The sequence below is a fragment of the Oncorhynchus tshawytscha genome, unplaced genomic scaffold, assembly GCF_018296145.1.
Source record: "Oncorhynchus tshawytscha isolate Ot180627B unplaced genomic scaffold, Otsh_v2.0 Un_contig_1932_pilon_pilon, whole genome shotgun sequence".
NCBI lineage: Eukaryota > Metazoa > Chordata > Actinopteri > Salmoniformes > Salmonidae > Oncorhynchus > Oncorhynchus tshawytscha.
In genome coordinates, this window is record NW_024609082.1 from 26,774 (window position 1) to 47,937 (window position 21,164).

The 21,164-nt window shown below is 45.2% G+C and overlaps 1 protein-coding gene across 2 annotated transcripts; it reads left to right on the top strand.

Annotated features, from left to right (window-relative positions):
• Positions 1-1,987: 1,987 nt before the first annotated feature.
• LOC112222911 (2-acylglycerol O-acyltransferase 2-A) lies at positions 1,988-20,515 on the top strand. 2 transcript variants are annotated; one of them, XM_042314140.1, is made up of 7 exons: positions 1,988-2,087; positions 2,309-2,469; positions 9,258-9,436; positions 13,685-13,889; positions 17,433-17,607; positions 19,340-19,539; positions 19,826-20,515. In XM_042314140.1, the coding sequence occupies exons 2-7, from the start codon at positions 2,376-2,378 to the stop codon at positions 19,978-19,980; spliced, it is 1,008 nt and encodes a 335-aa protein (XP_042170074.1). In that variant the 5' UTR covers positions 1,988-2,087; positions 2,309-2,375; the 3' UTR covers positions 19,981-20,515. The 2 variants fall into 2 exon arrangements, with proteins under 2 accessions (XP_042170074.1, XP_042170075.1); XM_042314141.1 differs by lacking the exons at positions 1,988-2,087; positions 2,309-2,469; positions 9,258-9,436 and adding an exon at positions 11,823-11,861.
• The last annotated feature ends 649 nt before the right edge of the window (positions 20,516-21,164 follow it).

Consider the following 21,164-nt stretch of genomic DNA (forward strand, 5'->3'; position numbering starts at 1 on the left):
AATGATAAACAGAATGAATGTTTGGCCACAGAAGACAGACTGCATTTCAACGTGTGGATAGAGAGATGGAGAGGTGGAGAGAGAGATGGAGAGATGGAGAGAAAGATAGAGAGTGAGAGATGGAGAGAGAGATGAAAAGGTGGAGAGAGAATGAGAGAGAGAAAGATGGAGAGATGGAGATAGAGATGGAGAGAGAGATGGAGGGAGAAGTGGAGGGAGAGAGATGGAGAGAGATGGAGGGAGAGATGGAGAGAGAGAGAGATGGAGAGAAAGATGGAGGGAGAAAGAGATGGAGAGAGAGATGGAGAGAAAGATGGAGAGATGGAGAGAGAGTTGGAGAGAAAGATGGAGAGAGAGAGAGAAATGGAGAGATGGAGAGAGATAGAGAGATTGAGAGAGATAGAGAGATGGAGAGAAAGAGAAATGGAGAGATGGAGAGAGATAGAGAGATGGAGAGAGATAGAGAGATTGAGAGAGATAGAGAGATGGAGAGAGGAGTGTTTCAGAGGCCACTGTATCTCCTGTTCTGGCTGCAGGCTACAAGCTTTGTACCAGAACACAAACAGTTATAGAGAGGATGGAGGTGTCCAGTGGATTCTGTGGTCTGTGTGCTCCCTCTGGTGGATCCTGAGAGAGACTGCAGCACACCAGACTTGATAAATGGCAACACTACTAATACTACTGCAGCACCACAGATTCCAGGGGCCTCATTTTCACAGAGTACACAACACATTATGAACAGCTGCTCTTTCCATGACGTAGACTGATCACCTTAGCCAAATACATTTCAACTCAGTTTTTCACAATTCCTGACATTTAATCCTAGTAAAAATTCCCTGTTTTAGGTCAGTTAGGATCATCCCTTTATTTTAAGAATGTGAAATGTCAGAATAATAGTAGGGAGAATGATTTATTTCAGCTGTTATTTCTTTCATCACATTCCAAGTGGGTCAGAAGATTACATACACTCAATTAGTATTTTGTAGCATTGCCTTTAAATAGTTTAACTTGGGTCAAATGTTTCGGGTAGCCTTCCACAAGCTTCCCACAATAAATTGGGTGAATTTTTACAAGGATTAAATGTCAGGAATTGTGAAAAACTGAGTTTAAATGTATTTGGCTAAGGTGTATGTAAACTTCTGACTTCAACTGTATTATTATAAATAACTAGAGTTTAGGACTACTACTACTATTATTATAATAAATAACTAGAGTTTGGGTCTACTACTATTTATTATAAATAACTAGAGTTTAGGACTACTACTTCTTATTATTATACATAAACTAGAGTTTAGGCTACTAATTATTATTATAAATAACTAGAGTTTAGGTCTACTACTATTATTATAATAAATAACTAGAGTTTGGGTCTACTACTACTTGTTATTTTAAATAACTAGAGTTTAGGTCTACTACTTTTTAAAATTAATAACTAGAGTTTAGGTCTACTACTTTTTAAAATTAATAACTAGAGTTTAGGTCTACTACTAATTATTATTATAAATAACTAGAGTTTAGGTCTACTACTAATTATTCTACTACTAATTATAAGCTAGAGTTTAGGCTACTATTTATTATTATAAATAACTATAGTTTATGTCTACTATTATTATAAATAACTAGACTTTAGGTCTACTACTACTTATTATTATAAATAACTAGAGTTTAGGTCTACTATTATTATTATTATTATAAATAACTAGAGTTTAAGCTACTAACTATTATTATAAATTACTAGAGTTTAGGCCTACTATTATTATAAATAACTAGAGTTTAAGCTACTAATTATTATTATAAATACCTAGAGTTTATGTCTACTATTATTATAAATAACTAGACTTTAGGTCTACTACTACTTATTATTATAAATAACTAGAGTTTCGGTCTACTACTATTATTATTATTATAAATAACTAGAGTTTCGGTCTACTACTATTATTATTTTTATAAATAACTAGAGTTTAAACTACTATCTATTATTATTCTGGTATAAATCTGTCCTCCCGACCTCTCCTCTCCTTTGATTGGTTGACACGGTTCCATTCCGGGAAGAAGGTCGTGACGTGGGTTGGAGAGTCCTCTTGCAGGTGACTTGTTCTATTAGTTAATTTCTAAAGTTCGTTTGCAGATATTAACTCCGTCACTGAAACTAGAAAGGTTAACTAAAAACCAGCAACAACCGAGTAACGTTGATAACGGAACTTCCACGGTGCTGCACGAGCCTGACCCGTGCGTTTCAGAACTTTGTTGCAGAAAATTAGGAGCTATCACTCAAAACAACAACGTGTTCTCTCTCACACACCCGCAGCCAGACAGACAGAACGGGACCAGGCAGATTAAAACCTTGTAGCCAGAAAGGTCGTGTGTTTCCCGAGATGAAGATCCTGTTCGCTCCGCTGAACATCCCGCTGCGGAGGAGACTCCAGACAGCCGCGGTGCTGCAGTGGGTCTTCTCTTTCCTTGCGCTAGGTGAGTCAATTTCAGTTTAAGGGCTTTACTGGCGTAGGAAACATATGTTTACATTGCCAAAGCAAGTGAAATATTATAAACAAAAGTGAAATTAACAAAATATGTACAGTAAACATTACACTTACAAAAGTTCCAAAATAATTTTGAAGAGATTTCAAATGTCATATTATGTAGGATATAGGATATATACAGTGTTGTAATGATGTGCAAATAGTTCAAGTACAAAAGGGAAAATAAATAAACAGGTTTTATTTACAATAGTGTTTGTTCTTCACTGGTTGAGTCTCTCTCTCTCTCTGTGTGTTGGAGATTAGCTGAGAGTGTTGTGATGTTCTCAAGGTTCGATCAATCAGTTTGTTGCAAATAGAGTAAATAGTCAAACTGTGAATTGCCAATAGATCTGACTAACCCATTATACTGCCTCCTAGAATCAACTTTTCAGGTATAAACTGTGGTATTAATATGAGTCATTCATTCTAGTGGCAAAATTGACTACAAAGTGTTAATTGGATAATATTGGTCATAAAATCAGTGTTGTCCAAAACGATATTTGGAATTGAGTCGGGAATTGTATGGATGGGTTGGGCCTGGATTACTTGCATTCCAATGTTTACCAATGAGGAGGTTCGATTCATCTCGCCCGGGCGCCGTGAAGGCGTGTTTACCAATGAGGGGGTTCGATTCATCTCGCCCGGGCGCCGTGAAGGCATGTTTTGTACCAGATTACTGTTGGATTTGAGAAGGGCGCTCTTCCCTTCCCGCTTTCGCCCGATGACATGACGGGCAAAGGCCAGGTTCAACCTGGGTCAGTGTAATATTTTACAGTTATGTCTAATTACCCAGAGACAACAAAGGTGTGGTCTGCTAGCTGTGATACTGTGATGTAGCTAGCTAAATACACAGCCTCTCCCTACTGGGTAATGTGATGTAGCTAGCTAAATACACAGCCTCTCCCTACTGGGTAATGTGATGTAGCTAGCTAAATACACAGCCTCTCCCTACTGGGTAATGTGATGTAGCTAGCTAAATACACAGCCTCTCCCTACTGGGTAATGTGATGTAGCTAGCTAAATACTAAATACACAGCCTCTCCCTACTGGGTAATGTGATGTAGCTAGCTAAATACACAGCCTCTCCCTACTGGGTAATGTGATGTAGCTAGCTAAATACACAGCCTCTCCCTACTGGGTAATGTGATGTAGCTCTCTAAATACACAGCCTCTCCCTACTGGGTAATGTGATGTAGCTAGCTAAATACACAGCCTCTCCCTACTGGGTAATGTGATGTAGCTAGCTAAATACACAGCCTCTCCCTACTGGGTAATGTGATGTAGCTCTCTAAATACACAGCCTCTCCCTACTGGGTAATGTGATGTAGCTCTCTAAATACACAGCCTCTCCCTAATCTGAAGTAATGTCATGGAGAGGAAGATTTACATAGCTAATGTGGCACCTGACGATAAGGTTTGATAGGATGTAATGTTAGCCAGCTTGCTACTGATAATGTTTGAACTCGAACTTGCTAGCTAAGAAGATTCCTGCTAGCTAACGTTAGCTAGCTAGCCAATTCATTTCAACTTGGAGAAAGATTTTTTTATAAAAAAAATTTTTTAACCTTTTATTTAACCAGGTAGGCTAGTTGAGAACAAGTTCTCATTTACAACTGCGACCTGGCCAAGATAAAGCAAAGCAGCTCAACACAAACAACAACACAGAGTTACACATGGAATACACAAGTGTACAGTCAATAACACTATGAATAAAAAGGTCTTTAAATAGGCCATAGTAGCGAAGTAATTACAATTTTAGCAGATTAACACTGGACTGATAGATGAGCAGATGATGGTGTGTAAGTAGTGATACTGGTGTGCAAAAGAGAAGCAAAGTAAATAAAAAACAATATGGGGATGCGGTAGGTAGATTGGGTGGGCTAATTACAGATGGATTGATGTTTAAAGTTAGTGAGGGAAATGTAAGTCTCCAGCTTCAGTGATTTTTTTTATTTTTTTTTTAATTTAAAAAAAAAAAAATTTTGTTGCAATTTGCAATTTGTTCCAGTCACTGGCAGCAGAGAACTGGAAGGAAAGGCAGCCAAAGGAGGTGTTGGCTTTGGGGATGACCAGTGAGATATACCTGCTGGAGCACCTGCTACGGGTGGGTGTTGTTATCGTGACCAGTGAGCTGAGATAAGGTGGAGCTTTACCTAGCATAGACTTGTAGATGACCTGGAGCCAGTGGGTCTGGCGACGAATATGTAGCGAGGGCCAGCCGACTAGAGCATACAGGTCACAGTGGTGGGTGGTATAAGGTGCTTTGGTAACAAAACGGATGGCACTGTGATAGACTGCATTCAATTTGCTGAGTAGAGTATTGGAAGCTAATTTTTAGATGACATCGCCGAAGTCGAGGATCGGTAGGATAGTCAGTTTTACTAGGGTAAGTTTGGCGGTGTGAGTGAAGGAGGCTTTGTTGTGAAATATAAAGCTGATTCTAGATTTGATTTTGGATTGGAGAAGTTTGATATGAGTCTGGAAGGAGAGTTTACAGTCTAGTCAGACACCTAGGTATTTGGAGTTGTCCGTGTATTCTAGGTCAGAACCGTCCAGACTAGTGATGCTAGTCGGGCGGGCGGGTGCGGGCAGCGAACAGTTGAAAAGCATGCATTTGGTTTTGCTAGCTTTTAAGAGCAGTTGGAGGCCACGGAAGGAGTGTTGTATGGGGCCAGATGTATACAGAATGGTGTTGTCTGCGTAGAGGTGGATCAGGGAATCACCCGCAGCAAGAGCGGCATCATTGATATATACAGAGAAAATAGTAGGCCTGAGAATTGAACCCTGTGGTACCCCCATAGAGACTGCCAGAGGTCCGGACAACAGGCCCTCCGATTTTACACACTGAACTCTGTCTGAGAAGTAGTTGGTGAACCAGGCGAGGCAGTCATTTGAGAAACCAAGGCTGTTGAGTCTGCCAATAAGAATACGGTAGTTGACAAAGTCGAAAGCCTTGGCCAGGTCGATGAAGACGGCTGCACAGTACTGTCTTTTATTGATGTCGGTTACGATATCGTTTAGTGCCTTGAGTGTGGCTGAGGTGCACCCATGACCAGCTCGGAAACGGCGGTGAAGGTACGGTGGGATTCGAAATGGTCAGTGATCTGTTTTATTAACTTGGCTTTCAAAGACCTTAGAAGGGCAGGGCAGGATGGATGTAGGTCTGTAACAGTTTGGGTCTAGAGTGTCACCCCCTTTGAAGAGGGGGATGACCGCGGCTGCTTTCCAATCTTTAGGGATCTCGGAAGAAAGGAAAAATAGGTTGAACAGACTGGTAATTGGGGTTGCAACAATGGTGGCAGATAATTTTAGAAAGAGAGGGTCCAGATTGTCGAGCCCAACTGATTTGTAGGGGTCCAGGTTTTGCAGCTCTTTCAGAACATCAGCTATCTGGATTTGGGTGAAGGAGAGGCTGGGGAGGCTCGGGCAAGTAGCTGTGAGGGGGATGGAGCTTTTGGCCGGGGTTGGGTTAGCCAGGAGGAAAGCATGGCCAGCCATAGAGAAATACTTATTGAAATGTTCCATTATCATGGATTTATCGGTGGTGACCGTGTCGCCTAGCCTCAATGCAGTGGGCAGCTGGGCGGAGGTGCTCTTGTTCTCCATGGACTTTAGTGTCCCAAACCTTTTTGGAGTTTGAGCTACAGGCTGCAAATTTCTGTTTGAAAAAGCTAGCCTTTGCATTCCTGACTGACTGTGTGTATTGGTTCCTGACTTCCCTGAACAGTTGCATATCGCAGGGACTATTCGATGCTATTGCCATCCGCCACAGGATGTTTTTGTGCTGGTCAAGGGCAGTCGGGTCAGGAGTGAACCAAGGGCTATATTTGTTCTTTGTTCTACATTTTTTGAAAGGGGCATGCTTATTTAAGATGGTGAGGAAAGCACTTTTAAAGAACGACCAGGCATCCTCGACTGACGGGATAAGGTCAATATCCTTCCAGGATACCTGGGCCAGGTCAATTAGAAAGGCCTGCTCGCAGAAGTGTTTTATGGAGCGTTTGACAGTGATGAGGGGTGGTCGCTTGACCGCGGACCCACAGCAGATGCAGGCAATGAGGCAGTGATCGCTGGGATCCTGATTAAAAACAGCAGAGGTGTATTTGGAGGGCAAGTTGGTCAGGATGATATCTATGAGGGTGCCCATGTTTATGTAATTACGGTTGTACCTGGTGGGTTCCTTGATAATTTGTGTGAGATTGAGGGCATCTAGCTTAGATTGTAGGACTGCTGGGGTGTTAAGCATATCCCAGTTTAGGTAACCTAACAGAACGAACTCTGAAGATAGATGAGGGGCAATCAATTCACATATGGTGTCCAGGGCACAGCTGGGAGCTGAGGGGGGGGGGTCGGTAGCAGGTGACAACAGTGAGAGACTTATTTCTGGAGAGATTCATTTTTAAAATGAGAAGTTCAAACTGTTTGTGCATAGACCTGGAAAGCATAGACCTGGAAAGAACTTTGCAAGCTATCTCTGCAGTAGATTGCAACTCCTCCCCCTTTGGCAGTTCTATCTTGACGGAAAATGTTGTAGTTGAGTATTGACATCTCAGAATTGTTGGTGGCCTTCTTAAGCCAGGATTCAGACACGGCAAGGAGATCGGGGTTGGCGGAGTGTGCTAAAACAGTGAGTAAAACAAACTTAGGGAGGAGGCTTCAGATGTTAACATGCATGAAACCAAGGCTTTTTCGATTACAGAAGTCAACAAATGAGAGTGCCTGGGGACACGCAGGGCCTGGGTTAGCCTCCACATCACCCGAGGAACAGAGGAGTAGGATGAAGGTACGGCTAAAAGCTAGCAAAACTGATCGTCTAGTGCGTTGGGGACAAAGAATAAAATTAGCAGATTTCTGGGTGTGGTAGAATAGATTCAGGGCATAATGTGCAGACAAGGGTATGGTGGGGTGGGGTGCAGGTACAGTGGAGGTAAGCCCAGGCACTGAGTGATGATAAGAGAGGTTGCATCTCTGGGAATGCTGGTTCTACTAGGTGAGGTCACCGCATGTGTGGGAGGTGGGACAAAGGAGGTATCTCAGGCATGTACAGTGGGACTAGGGGCTCCGCAGTAAACTAAAACAATGTATACTGTTGTTTAAGATACTTATCAAGGCATATTGACATTTGAGAGAGACACAAAGCGAGGTATAAAACAACCACAGGTGTTGATTGGGAGAGCTAGCTAAGTCAACAACGGGTAAGACAACAACAGCTAATCAGCTAAGTCAACAACAACAGGTAAAATGGTGATGAATAAGCAGAGAGGGTCGGTTAACTACACACAGGTAAAATGGTGATGAATGGGCAGAGAGGGTCGGTTAACTACACACAGGTAAAATGGTGATGAATGGGCAGAGAGGGTCGGTTAACTACACACAGGTAAAATGGCGATGAATGGACAGAAAGGGTCGGTTAACTACACACAGGTAAAATAGCGATGAATGGACAGAGCGGGTCGGTTAACTACACTTAGGGCCTGAGTTGGAGGCTGGGGCCGACAGATAAACAAAGAAACAAAGTGAAGTACCGTGATAAATGAACAGTCCAGCAGGCATCAGCTATGCGGCCAATAGAAGGAACAGGGGGCAGCTATAGAAGGAACAGGGGGCAGCAATACCTTACCTGCCCTAAGCTTTCTCCTGGCCCCTTACACGAAGCCTGAATTTGTCCTGCTAGGTGACCTAAACTGGGACGGGCTTAAACTACCTGACCAAGTCCTAAGGCAATGGGACTCCCTAAATCTTTCTCAGATTATCACCAATCCCACAAGGTATGACTCCAAACACCCAGAAAAGGCTTCTCTCCTCGATGTTATCCTCACAAATAATCCTGATAGGTATCAGTCTGGTGTTTTCTGTAATTATCTTGGTGATTACTGTTTTACACACTGTGTTCGTAATGGCTGCTCAGTGAAACAACCTGTCCTGATTTGTCATAGACGCTTGCTAAAAAACTTTAATGAGCAAGCCTTCCTTCATGACCTGGCCTCTGTAAATTGGTATAGTATCTAATGGATCAGGTTAGGACTGGTCCTAGATCAGTGGTTAGGTTAGTATCTAATGGTTCAGGTTAGGACTGGTCCTAGGTTAGTATCTAATGGATCAGGTTAGGGCTGGTCCTAGATCAGTGGTTAGGTTAGTATCTAATGGTTCAGGTTAGGACTGGGGCAGGGTGATCTGGTCCTAGATCAGTGGTTATGGTTGCATAGTGTAACCCTCTAACCCTTACCCTCTAACCCTAGCGCCATGTACCTCCCAGAGGTCAGATCCATCTCTGTACCACAGCACCATGCACCTCCCAGAGGTCAAATAGAGTTCTGTACCACAGCGCCATGCACCTCCCAGATGTCAGATCCATCTCTACCACAGCACCATGCACCTCCCAGAGGTCAAATAGAGCTCTGTACCACAGCACCATGCACCTCCCAGAGGTCAAATAGAGCTCTGTACCACAGCACCATGCACCTCCCAGAGTCTGTTGAATGCACTGAGACCACATCACCGCTGTGCTTCCAATGCAGACCATGCATTACCTTTGTCTCTGTAGTGAAGCTGGGGTCACCTTGTTAGGGGACAGGGGTATGTGTGGGTGAGAATGGACACATATATATATATACACACACACACACACACACATTTGCTCTCTGCTCTCCTTTATCAAACATGTGACCTTATTTTCCTCCCCCCAGCGAGTAACTGACCAATAACATGTCTGCCCTATTTCCCCCCCTCATCCCCCAGCCCAGTGTTGTCTAGCAGGGTATGTGTTGCTGTGCGTCTCTGATTGGTGGGTTCTGGCGGCGCTGTATGCTGGTTGGCTGTATCTGGACAGGGACACACCCACCAGCGGGGGTCGGAGGTCAGAGTGGCTTCGGAACTGGAGCATCTGGAAACACTTCAGAGACTACTTCCCTGTAAATGTAAGACTGACCCCTAACAGGCCTTCTACATGGGCCGTAACTTTTGCAGAGTGTGAGATGCTCCCATTCATTTCAATGAAACCTGTGTTTAAGCAATACTGCTCTGCAAGAGGCTCATGCTGCTCTGTCCAAACTTCCTTCCTTTTCCCCCCCATCTCTCTCAATTCAAATGGCTTTCTCTCTTTCTCATTTCAATTCAAAGGGCTTTCTCCATCTCTCTCTCCCTCTCAATTCAATTCATCTCTCTCTCTCTCAATTCAAAGGGCTTTGTCGTTTTAAAAGAATATGGACATTTCAAATGTTATATTATTGGCTATGTCCAGTGTTGTAGTAATGTGCAAGTATTTGAAGTATGAAAGGGAAATTAAATGAACAGATAAATATAGGTAGTACAGTTGTGACCAAAAGGTTTGAGAATGACACAAATATTAATTTCCACAAAGTTTGCTGCTTCAGTGTCTTCAGATATTTTTGTCAGATGTTACTATGGAAAACTGAAGTATAATTACAAGCATTTCATAAGTGTCAAAGGCTTTTATTGACAATTACATGAAGTTGATGCAGAGTTGACCCTTCTTTTTCAAGACCTCTGCAATCCGCCCTGGCATGCTGTCAATTAACTTCTGGGCCGCATCCTGACTGATGGCAGCCCATTCTTGCATAATCAATGCCTAAAGTTTGTCAAACTTTTTATTTGTCCACCCGCCTCTTGAGGATTGACCACAAGTTCTCAATGGGATTAAGGTCTGGGGAGTTTCCTGGCCATGGACCTGAAATATCAATGTTTTGTTCCCCGAGCCACTTAGTTATCACTTGCCTTATGACAAGGTGCGCCATCATGCTGGAAAAGGCCTTGTTCGTCACCAAACTCTTCCTGGGTGGTTGTGAGAAGTTGCTCTCGGAGGATGTGTTGGTACCATTCTTTATTCATGGCTGTGTTCTTAGACAAATTGTGAGTGAGCCCACTCCCTTGGCTGAGAAGCAACCCCACACATGAATGGTCTCAGGATGCTTTACTGTTGGCATGACACAGGACTGATGGTAGCTCTCACCTTGTCTTCTCCGGACAAGCTTTTTTCAGGATGCCCCAAACAATCGGAAAGGGGATTCATCAGAGAAAATGACTTTACCCCAGTCCTCAGCAGTCCAATCCCTGTACCTTTTGCAGAATATCAGTCTGTCCCTGATGTTTTTCCTGGAGAGAAGTGGCTTCTTTGCTGCCTTTCTTGACACCAGGCCACCCTCCAAAATTCTTCGCCTCGCTGTGCGTGCAGATGCACTCACAACCGGCCTGCTGCCATTCCTGAGCAAGCTCTGTACTGGTGGTTCCCCGATCCCGCAACTGAATCAACGGTCCTAGCGCTTGCTGGACTTTCTTGGGCGCCCTGAAGCCGCCTTCACAACAATTGAACCGCTCTCCTTGAAGTTCTTGATGATCCGATAAATGGTTGATTTAGGTGCAATCTTACTGGCAGCAATATCCTTGCCTGTGAAGCCCTTTTTGTGCAAAGCAATGATGACGGCACGTGTTTCCTTGCAGGTAACCATGGTTGACAGAGGAAGAACAATGATTCCAAGCACCACCCTCCTTTTTATTTTATTTTACTAGGCAAGTCAGTTAAGAACAAATTCTTATTTTCAATGACTGCCTAGGAACAGTGGGTTAACTACCTGTGCAGAACGGCAGATTTGTACCTTGTCAGCTTGGGGATTTGAACTTGCAACCTTCCGGTTACTAGTCCAACGCTCTAACCACTAGGCTACCCTGCCGCCCCTTTTGAAGCTTCCAGTCTGTTATTTGAACTCAATCAGCATGACAGAGTGATCTCCAGCCTTGTCAACACTCACACCTGTGTTAACGAGAGAATCACTGACATGTCAGCTGGTCCTTTTGTGGCAGGGCTGAAATGCAGAGGAAATGTTTTTTGGGGATTCAGTTAATTTGCATGGCAAAGATGGACTTTGCAATTAATTACAATTTATCTGATCACCCTTCATAACATTCTGGAGTAAATGCAAATTGCCATCATACAAACTGATGCAGCAGACTTTGAAAATGTATATTTGTGTCATTCTCAAAACATTTGGCCACGACTGTATTTACAATGTTTTTTGTGCTCCACTGGTTGCCCTTTTGTCATGGCAACGGGCCACACATCATGCAACTGTGTTTGCACACTGTTCACCCAGGAGATATGGGAGTTTATCAGTTTGACTTATTTTCGAAATCTTTGTGTATCCGTGTAATCTGAGGGAAATATGTGTCTCTGATATGGTCATACATTTGGCAGGAGGTTAGGAAGTGCAGCTCAGTTTCCACCTCATTTTGTGGGCAGTGAGCTCATAGGCAGACCTGGCTCTCAAGAGAAGACTGAGGCGGTGCCTCAATAGCAAGGTTATGCTCACTGAGTCTGTACATAGTCAGGTATGTTATCTCTGCTCTGCATTAATTTTTTGGAGTTTTGCGTTGTACACAGAGTATATTTTTGCAGAATTCTGCATACAGTCTCAATTGGGTGTTTTGTCCCAGTTTGTGGGATGGTGTTAGAGTTTAAGTATAGCCAATTGGAATTCGTGGTCTGTATATTTTATAATTTCATTGAGGATACCATCAACACCACAGGCCTTTCTGGGTTGGGGGGTTTTTATTTTGTCCTGTAGTTCATTCAATGTAATTGGAGAATGGTAGTCTGGTAGTCTTCAATAGTTGATTCTAAGATTTGTATTTGATCATGTATATGTTTTTGCTGTTTGTTCTTTGTTATAGAGACAAAAAGATTGGAGAAGTGGTTTACCCATACATCTCCATTTTGTTCCAATTTTCCCAGAAGTGGTTTGATTCTATGGATTCTTCAAATACATTGAGCTGATTTCTGACGTGCTGTTCCTTCTTTTTCCGTAGTGTATTTCTGTATTGTTTTAGTGATTCACCATAGTGAAGGTGTGTCTCGGGTTTTCTGGTTCTGTGTTTTTGTTTGGATAGGTTTCTCAATTTCTTTTTTAGTTTTTACATTCTTCATCAAACTGTTTCTCATTGTTGTAAGTTGTCTTAGGTTTTCTGCCGGAATTTAAATATGATGTTAGCTGATAGGTCAAATATATTGTTAATTTTACACCTTCACTATTGCAGGAAAACATTTTGTCCAGGAAGTTGTCTAGGAGGGATTGGATTTGTTGTTGGCCAATAGTTGTTTGGTAGGTTTGTACCCTCCTTCCATCTGTAGCATTTCTTAATAGCAGTTTGTTCAGCTTTGATGACTCATGGTTGAGTATTGCTCTGTTCAAGTACATTGTGATTTTGCTGTGGTCTGATAGGGCTGTCAGTGGGCTGACTGAATGCTCTGAGAGACTCTGGGTTGACGTCAGTGATAAAGTAGTCTACAGTACTACTGCCAAGAGATGATCTATAGGTGTACCCCTCCTATAGAAGCTGTCTTCATTAAAGTATGGGGATTCTAGTGGGGGGATATAGGTAGCACACAGGAGGACATTTTTCTCTGTTGAGATCATTTCCTCTTGAATTTCTAGCCAAATGTCAAATGTTCCTGTTTTGATTTAATGTAATAGTGAGTTATTTCTGCTCTATACCAAATTAGCAAACCCCCTGAGTCCCTTCCCTGTTTTACTCCCGGTAGCTCTCAGTAACCCTGTGGGTCCGTCTCCTCTATACCATGTTTCTTGTAGGATGACAATGTCTTTATTTCTGATTTCTTTGATGAAGTCCAGGTTCCTGCTCTTTAGGCCAAAGGCAGATGACCTCATGCCTTGGATATTCCAGGATGAGATGGTGAAGGCTTTGTGTTCCATAAAGTGTCCAATGTTGTTGGTCGTGTGGTTTGGCCTCAGACCAGTAAGTGTGAGCAGAGCCTGCTGAGCATCTGGTAAATGCCATTGGCTTGGGCTAGTGTATGAGTGGGGGTTGGGCCTGTTTGCCTGCTCACGGCCTGGGCGTATGTGTGACTTCTATATTGAGGCCCTCTTTGTGGGAGTGGGAGGCATGGGGTGGGCAGGAGGGGCATAGGTCTGATCTGAGTGGGCCAAAATGAGGTGTGGGCATGGTTGACTTGGGGGGGAAGGGTTGATTGGTTGGGGTGGGGTGTGTGTATGTGGCTGGTGGTGCTGTGGTCTGGATGTAGGTCCTCTCAGTGTGGGTCCTTTATGTGCAGGTCCGGAAGGGGGGGTCCTGAGTTAAGGTTAGGACCCACGCCGAGGATTCTAACTACAGTACCTGTTGCTCTCCCCCCCCAGCTCATAAAGACGGTGGATCTGGACCCTGGTTCTAACTACATCTTTGGGTTCCACCCCCATGGTGTTCTGGTGGCGGGGGGTTTTGGGAACTTCTGTACGGAGGCGTCAGGGTTCACCTCGCTGTTCCCCGGAATGACCCCCTACCTCCTGATGCTGCCATTCTGGTTCAGAGTACCCTTCTTCAGAGACTACATCATGTGTGGAGGTTAGTACCCTTCAGGGACTACATCATGTGTGGAGGTTAGTACCCTTCAGGGACTACATCATGTGTGGAGGTTAGTACCCTTCAGGGACTACATGTGTGGAGGTTAGTACCCTTCAGGGACTACATCATGTGTGGAGGTTAGTACCCTTCAGGGACTACATCATGTGTGGAGGTTAGTACCCTTCAGGGACGACATCATGTGTGGAGGTTAGTACCCTTCAGGGACGACATCATGTGTGGAGGTTAGTACCCTTCAGGGACTACATCATGTGTGGAGGTTAGTACCCTTCAGGGACTACATCATGTGTGGAGGTTAGTACCCTTCTTTGGGGACTACATACATCATGTGTGGAGGTTAGTACCCTTCTTTGGGGACTACATACATCATGTGTGGAGGTTAGTACCCTTCTTTGGGGACTACATACATCATGTGTGGAGGTTAGTACCCTTCTTTGGGGACTACATACATCATGTGTGGAGGTTAGTACCCTTCTTTGGGGACTACATACATCATGTGTGGAGGTTAGTACCCTTCTTTGGGGACTACATACATCATGTGTGGAGGTTAGTACCCTTCTTTGGGGACTACATACATCATGTGTGTGGGTGGTTAGTGTGTGGGTGGATGGTGGGTAGTGTGTGGGTGGATGGTGGGTAGTGTGTGGATGGATGGTGGGTAGTGTGTGGGTGGTTAGTGTGTGGGTGGATGGTGGTTAGTGTGGGTGGATGGTGGGTAGTGTGTGTGTGGGTGGATGGTGGGTAGTGTGTGGGTGGATGGTGGGTAGTGTGGGTGGATGGTGGGTGGGTAGTGTGTGGGTAGTGTTTGTGTGGGTGGATGGTGGGTAGTGTGTGGATGGTGGGTGGGTAGTGTTTGGGTGGATGGTGGGTGGTGGGTGGGTAGTGTGTGGGTGGATGGTGGGTGGTGTGTGGATGGTGGGTGGGTAGTGTGTGGATGGTGGGTAGTGTGTGGGTGTATGGTGTGTGGGTGGATGGTGGGTAGTGTGTGGGTGGATGCTGGGTAGTGTGTGGATGGTGGGTGGGTGGTGTGTGGGTGGGTGGTGGGTGGATAGTGTGTGGGTGGATAGTGTTTGGGTGGATGGTGGATAGTGTTTGGGTGGATGGTGTGTGGGTGGGTGGTTAGTGTGTGGGTAGTGTGTGGGTGGGTGGGTAGTGTTTGGGTGGGTGGGTGGTGGGTGGGTAGTGTGTGGGTGGGTAGTGTGTGGGTGGGTGGATGGTGGTTAGTGTTTGGGTGGATGGTGGGTAGTGTCTGGGTGGTGGGTGGGTAGTGTGTGGGTGGATAGTGTGTGGGTGGGTGGATGGTGGTTAGTGTGTGGGTGGGTGGATGGTGGTTAGTGTGTGGGTGGGTGGGTAGTGTGTGGGTGGATGGTGGGTGGGTAGTGTGTGGGTGGATGGTGGGTGGGTAGTGTGTGGGTAGTGTGTGGGTGGATGGTGGGTAGTGTTTGGGTGGATGGTGGGTAGTGGGTGGATGGTGGGTGGGTAGTGTGTGGGTGGGTGGTTAGTGTGTGGGTGGATGGTGGGTAGTGTGTGGGTGGATGGTGGGTGGGTGGTGTGTGGGTGGATGGTGGGTAGTGTGTGGGTGGTGGGTGGGTAGTGTGTGGGTGGATAGTGTGTGGGTGGATGGTGGATAGTGTTTGGGTGGATGGTGGGTAGTGTGTGGGTGGGTAGTGTTTGGGTGGATGGTGGGTAGTGTGTGGGTGGTTAGTGGGTGGGTGGTGTGTGGGTGGGTAGTGTGTGGGTGGATGGTGGGTGGGTAGTGTGTGGGTGGATGGTGTGTGGGTGGGTGGGTAGTGTGTGGGTGGATGGTGTGTGGGTGTGTACACGCTGTATTTGCTGCCGTAGGGTTTTCCTGTTGTGAAAGTTTCTGTTGCAAAATCTGACAACGCTGACCAAGTAGGTGACACTGACACATACCGCCAGACAAACTGACTCCACTCTGTTTCACAATAGGCCAGAGACTGACTGGGCGTGTACTAACGTGTCTGTGTGTTTCCGTCAGTGTCAACAGTTCCTGTCTCTCTGTGTCTACAGGATCGCCTTCAGAACATCCTGAATACATGTCTCTCTGTGTCTACAGGGGAACATCCTGAATACATGTCTCTCTCTCTGTGTGTCTGCAGGGGAACATCCTGAATACATGTCTCTCTGTGTCTACAGGGGAACATCCTGAATACATGTCTCTCTCTCTCTCTCTCTGTGTGTCTGCAGGGGAACATCCTGAATACATGTCTCTCTCTCTGTGTGTCTGCAGGGGAACATCCTGAATACATGTATCTCTGTGTCTACAGGGGAACATCCTGAATACATGTCTCTCTCTCTCTCTCTCTCTGTGTCTACAGGGGAACATCCTGAATACATGTCTCTCTCTCTCTCTCTCTGTGTGTCTGCAGGGGAACATCCTGAATACATGTCTCTCTCTCTGTGTGTCTGCAGGGGAACATCCTGAATACATGTCTCTGTGTGTCTGCAGGGGAACATCCTGAATACATGTCTCTCTCTCTCTCTCTGTGTCTACAGGGGAACATCCTGAATACATGTCTCTCTCTGTGTGTCTGCAGGGGAACATCCTGAATACATGTCTCTCTCTCTCTCTCTCTGTGTCTACAGGGGAACATCCTGAATACATGTCTCTCTCTCTCTCTCTCTCTCTGTGTCTGCAGGGGAACATCCTGAATACATGTCTCTCTCTCTGTGTCTGCAGGGGAACATCCTGAATACATGTCTCTCTCTCTGTGTCTGCAGGGGAACATCCTGAATACATGTCTCTCTCTCTCTGTGTGTCTGCAGGGGAACATCCTGAATACATGTCTCTCTCTCTCTGTGTGTCTGCAGGGGAACATCCTGAATACATGTGTCTCTCTCTCTCTCTGTGTCTACAGGGGAACATCCTGAATACATGTGTCTCTCTCTCTCTGTGTCTACAGGGGAACATCCTGAATACTCTCTCTCTCTCTCTCTCTCTCTCTCTCTCTCTCTCTCTCTCTGTGTCTACAGGGGAACATCCTGAATACATGTCTCTCTCTCTCTCTCTGTCTACAGTATTTGGGGTTAAGGTGTCTATGTAAGTAGGGTTAGTGTGTGTGTGTGTGTGTGTGTAATTGGGGTGTGTATTTGGGGTTAAGGTGTGTGTGTGTGTGAAATAAGGGTTAAGGTGTGTGTAATTGGGGTTAAGGTGTGTGTGTGTGTAATTATGGTGTGTAGTGTGTGTGTATTTGGGGTTAAGGTGTCTATGTAAGTAGGGTTAGTGTGTTTATAATGTGTGTGTGTGTGCATAATTAGGGTGTATAATGTTTGTGTATGTGTAATTGGGGTTAAGGTGTGTGTGTGTGTAATTATGGTGTGTGTGTGTATTTTGGGTGAAGGTATGTGTGTGTGTGTGTATTTGGGGTTAAGGTGTCTATGTAAGTAGGGTTTGTGTGTGTGTGTGTAATTAGGGTGTGTAATGTTTGTGTATGTGTATTTGGGGTTAAGGTGTGTGTGTGTGAAATAAGGGTTAAGGTGATGTGTGTATTGTGTTCATGCCAGGTCTGGTATCCAGTGAGAAAGCCAGCCTGTCCTACCTGCTCTCAGCTCCTAGAGGAGGTAATGTGGCGGTGGTGGCTATAGGGGGCGCTCCAGAGGCTCTAGACGCCCGGCCAGGTGCTCTCACCCTTCAGGTTCTACACCGCAAGGGATTCATCAAACTGGCACTAAAACACGGGTAGGTGGGAACACAGGAAGTCATAAAACACGTCATATGTAGGTTTAAAACACAGGTAGGTGGGAACACAGGAAGTCATAAAACACGTCATATGTAGGTTTAAAACACAGGTAGGTGGGAACACAGGAAGTCATAAAACACGTCATATGTAGGTTTAAAACACAGGTAGGTGGGAACACAGGAAGTCATAACACGTCATATGTAGGTTTAAAACACGGGTAGGTGGGAAACATCTGAAACATGGGTAGATTTTAAACACTGGTAGGTATGGAATACAGATAGGTCTGAAACATGGGTAGATTTTAAACACTGGTAGGTATGGAATACAGATAGGTCTGAAACATGGGTAGATTTTAAACACTGGTAGGTATGGAATACAGGTAGGTCTGAAACATGGGTAGATTTTAAACACAGTAATATTGAATTACTAGATTCAATACATGTGGTGTGTTTGATTTTAATGTACTGTAAGTTTGTGGTGTTCCTTAATGCCCAGCTGGTCCCAGTGTATATGTTAATATCCAGCTGGTCCCAGTGTATATGTTAATATCCAGCTGGTCCCAGTGTATATGTTAATATCCAGCTGGTCCCAGTGTATATGTTAATATCCAGCTGGTCCCAGTGTATATGTTAATATCCAGCTGGTCCCAGTGTATATGTTAATACCCAGCTGGTCCCAGTGTATATGTTAATACCCAGCTGGTCCCAGTGTATATGTTAATACCCAGCTGGTCCCAGTGTATATGTTAATACCCAGCTGGTCCCAGTGTATATGTTAATACCCAGCTGGTCCCAGTGTATATGTTAATACCCAGCTGGTCCCAGTGTATATGTTAATACCCAGCTGGTCCCAGTGTATATGTTAATATCCAGCTGGTCCCAGTGTATATGTTAATATCCAGCTGGTCCCAGTGTATATGTTAATACCCAGCTGGTCCCAGTGTATATGTTAATACCCAGCTGGTCCCAGTGTATATGTTAATACCCAGCTGGTCCCAGTGTATATGTTAATATCCAGCTGGTCCCAGTGTATATGTTAATATCCAGCTGGTCCCAGTGTATATGTTAATGCCCAGCTGGTCCCAGTGTATATGTTAATATCCAGCTGGTCCCAGTGTATATGTTAATACCCAGCTGGTCCCAGTTGAACATGTTAATATGTTATTCTAGTTTATGTCAGCATGGTGGTGGTAGTGGGATGCTTTGCTGCCTCAGGACCTGGACAACTTGCCTTAATAGAAGGAACCATGAATTCTGCTCTGTATCAGAGAATTATACAGGAGAATGTCAGGCCATCCGTCTGTGAGCTGAAGCTCAGCTGGGTCATTCAGCAATACAATGATCCAAAACACACAATCAAGTCTACGTGAAAATGGTTGAAAAAACACATTTGAATTTCTGGAATGGCCTAGTCAAAGTCCAGACCTAATCCCAACTGAGATGTTGTAGCAGGACTTGAAACGAGCAGTTCATGCTGGAAAACCCACATGTTGCTGAGTTATAGCAGTTCTGCATGCAAGAGTTGGCCAAAATAGAGAGGAAAGTGGCACCTCCAGTTATTGAGTGTAAGGGGAAAGTGGCACCACCAGTTATTGAGAGTAAGGGGGAAGTGACACCACCAGTTATTGTCCTATAGGACCCAGCTAGTACCTGTGTTCTCCTTCAGGGGAAAACAAGCTGATGACCAACCCTGCTGGTTTGTGTAATGTCCAGTATATATAATGTCTCGTAGGGCCCAGCTAGTACCTGTGTTCTCCTTTGGGGAGAATGAGCTCTTCGACCAGATGACCAACCCTGCCGGTTCGCCGCTCCGCTGGCTCCAGGACCACTTGCAAAGGCTCATGGGAGTTGCGCTGCCAATGTTCACCGGACGAGGAGTGTTCCAATACAGCTTTGGTCTACTGCCCTACAGAGAGCCCATACACACTGTTGGTAAGACACACACTCAACTCTCTCTCATCCCTCACCTCTCGCCTCTCTCTCTCTCTCTCTCTCTCTCATCTCTCGCTCATCTCTCGCTCACCTCTCATCCCTCACCTCTCGCCTCTCTCTCTCTCTCTCTCATCTCTCGCTCACCTCTCATCCCTCACCTCTCACATCTCTCTCACACCTCTCTTCCATCCCTCGCTCACCTCTCACATCTCTCACCTCTCTCTCTCTAGTGGATAGGCCTATTCCAGTGGTCCAGACCCCCTCTCATCTCTCTCTCTCTCTCCAGTGGGTAGGCCTATTCCAGTGGTCCAGACCCCCTCTCCCACTAAAGATGATATAGACTGTCTCCATTCTCTCTACCTGGAGGGCCTCACTACGGTGTTTGAAGACAACAAGGACAACTACGGCATTGCACCAGACAAACACCTCCACTTCATCTAGATATGTGCATCCACACCGGTAATCAGCAGGAAAAGAAGCTTTACAGACAAATCCAAAGCTGTTGCAACACCTTCTAGGTCAGAGTTCTAGCTGAAGGTTAGGCTTCTGTAGGGTCCTGTGGCGTTATGTAGGGTTCTGTGGAGTTGATGTAGGGTCCTGTAGGGTTCTAGAGGGTCCTGTAGGGTTCTAGAGGGTCCTGTAGGGTTCTAGAGGGTCCTGTAGGGTTCTAGAGGGTCCTGTAGGATTAGTTGGGGTTCTGTAGGATTAGTTGGGGTTCTAGAGTGTTCTGTTGGGTTCTATAGAGTTATGTAGGGTTCTAGAGTGTCCTGTAGTGTTGTGTAGGGTTCTAGAGGGTCATGTAAGATTCTGTGGGGTCCTGTAAGGTTAGTTAGTACCAAGATGGTGGGCAGTAAGACGTGTTTGTTTTTGTCCCATGTAAATATTATTATTATATTTTTTGTTGTATACATTTCATTATATTTCAATCTCTTTTTTTTTCTCCATTTTCTAATTAAATAAACTTCCTGCAACCCGCCCCCAATGTGGTACAGATCTGCTATATTTTAGACCTAATTAGCTACTAGCTTTTTAGTCATTGTTAGCCACTGCTAGCGGTCTTTACCTTTAGCTCGGACTCCAGCCACTTTAGCCTGGATAATATCTGCCAGTCTGCACAGCACCATATCAGCCCTGAGCATATCGGACTGCTTTTTTCCCTCCACTACATCACCGGATTCCTGCCGCAATCTCTGGACCATTACACCGGATCTTTGCAGCTAGCTAGTTCCTACCGAGTGGCTATTGTTGCTAACGACCCTGTCCAGAAGCATGCACCAGCTAGCCTCGAGCTAGGCCCATTCCCGGCTGGCAAACGAAGTACACCAACTACAATACCTCTCTTGCCAATTAGCCTGAACCCTTTGTTGACACGGAGCCCCGCCGATCCATCACGACTGGTCTGCTGGTCTACTGATGTAATTCGGGCCGATGTGCTCTCAACCGGCCTCTGCCTCGTTGGTGTTGATCCATCTGCTAGCCCTGGCCCGCTAGTTTCCTGAACGCCGTGTCTCCCGCTCGCCTTGCGTAGTAACCGAACAACTCCCTGTTTCATCTTTGCTGCTCATTGGACCCTATGACCACTCGGCTACACAGCTGATGCCTGCTGGACTGTTCATTAACACGGT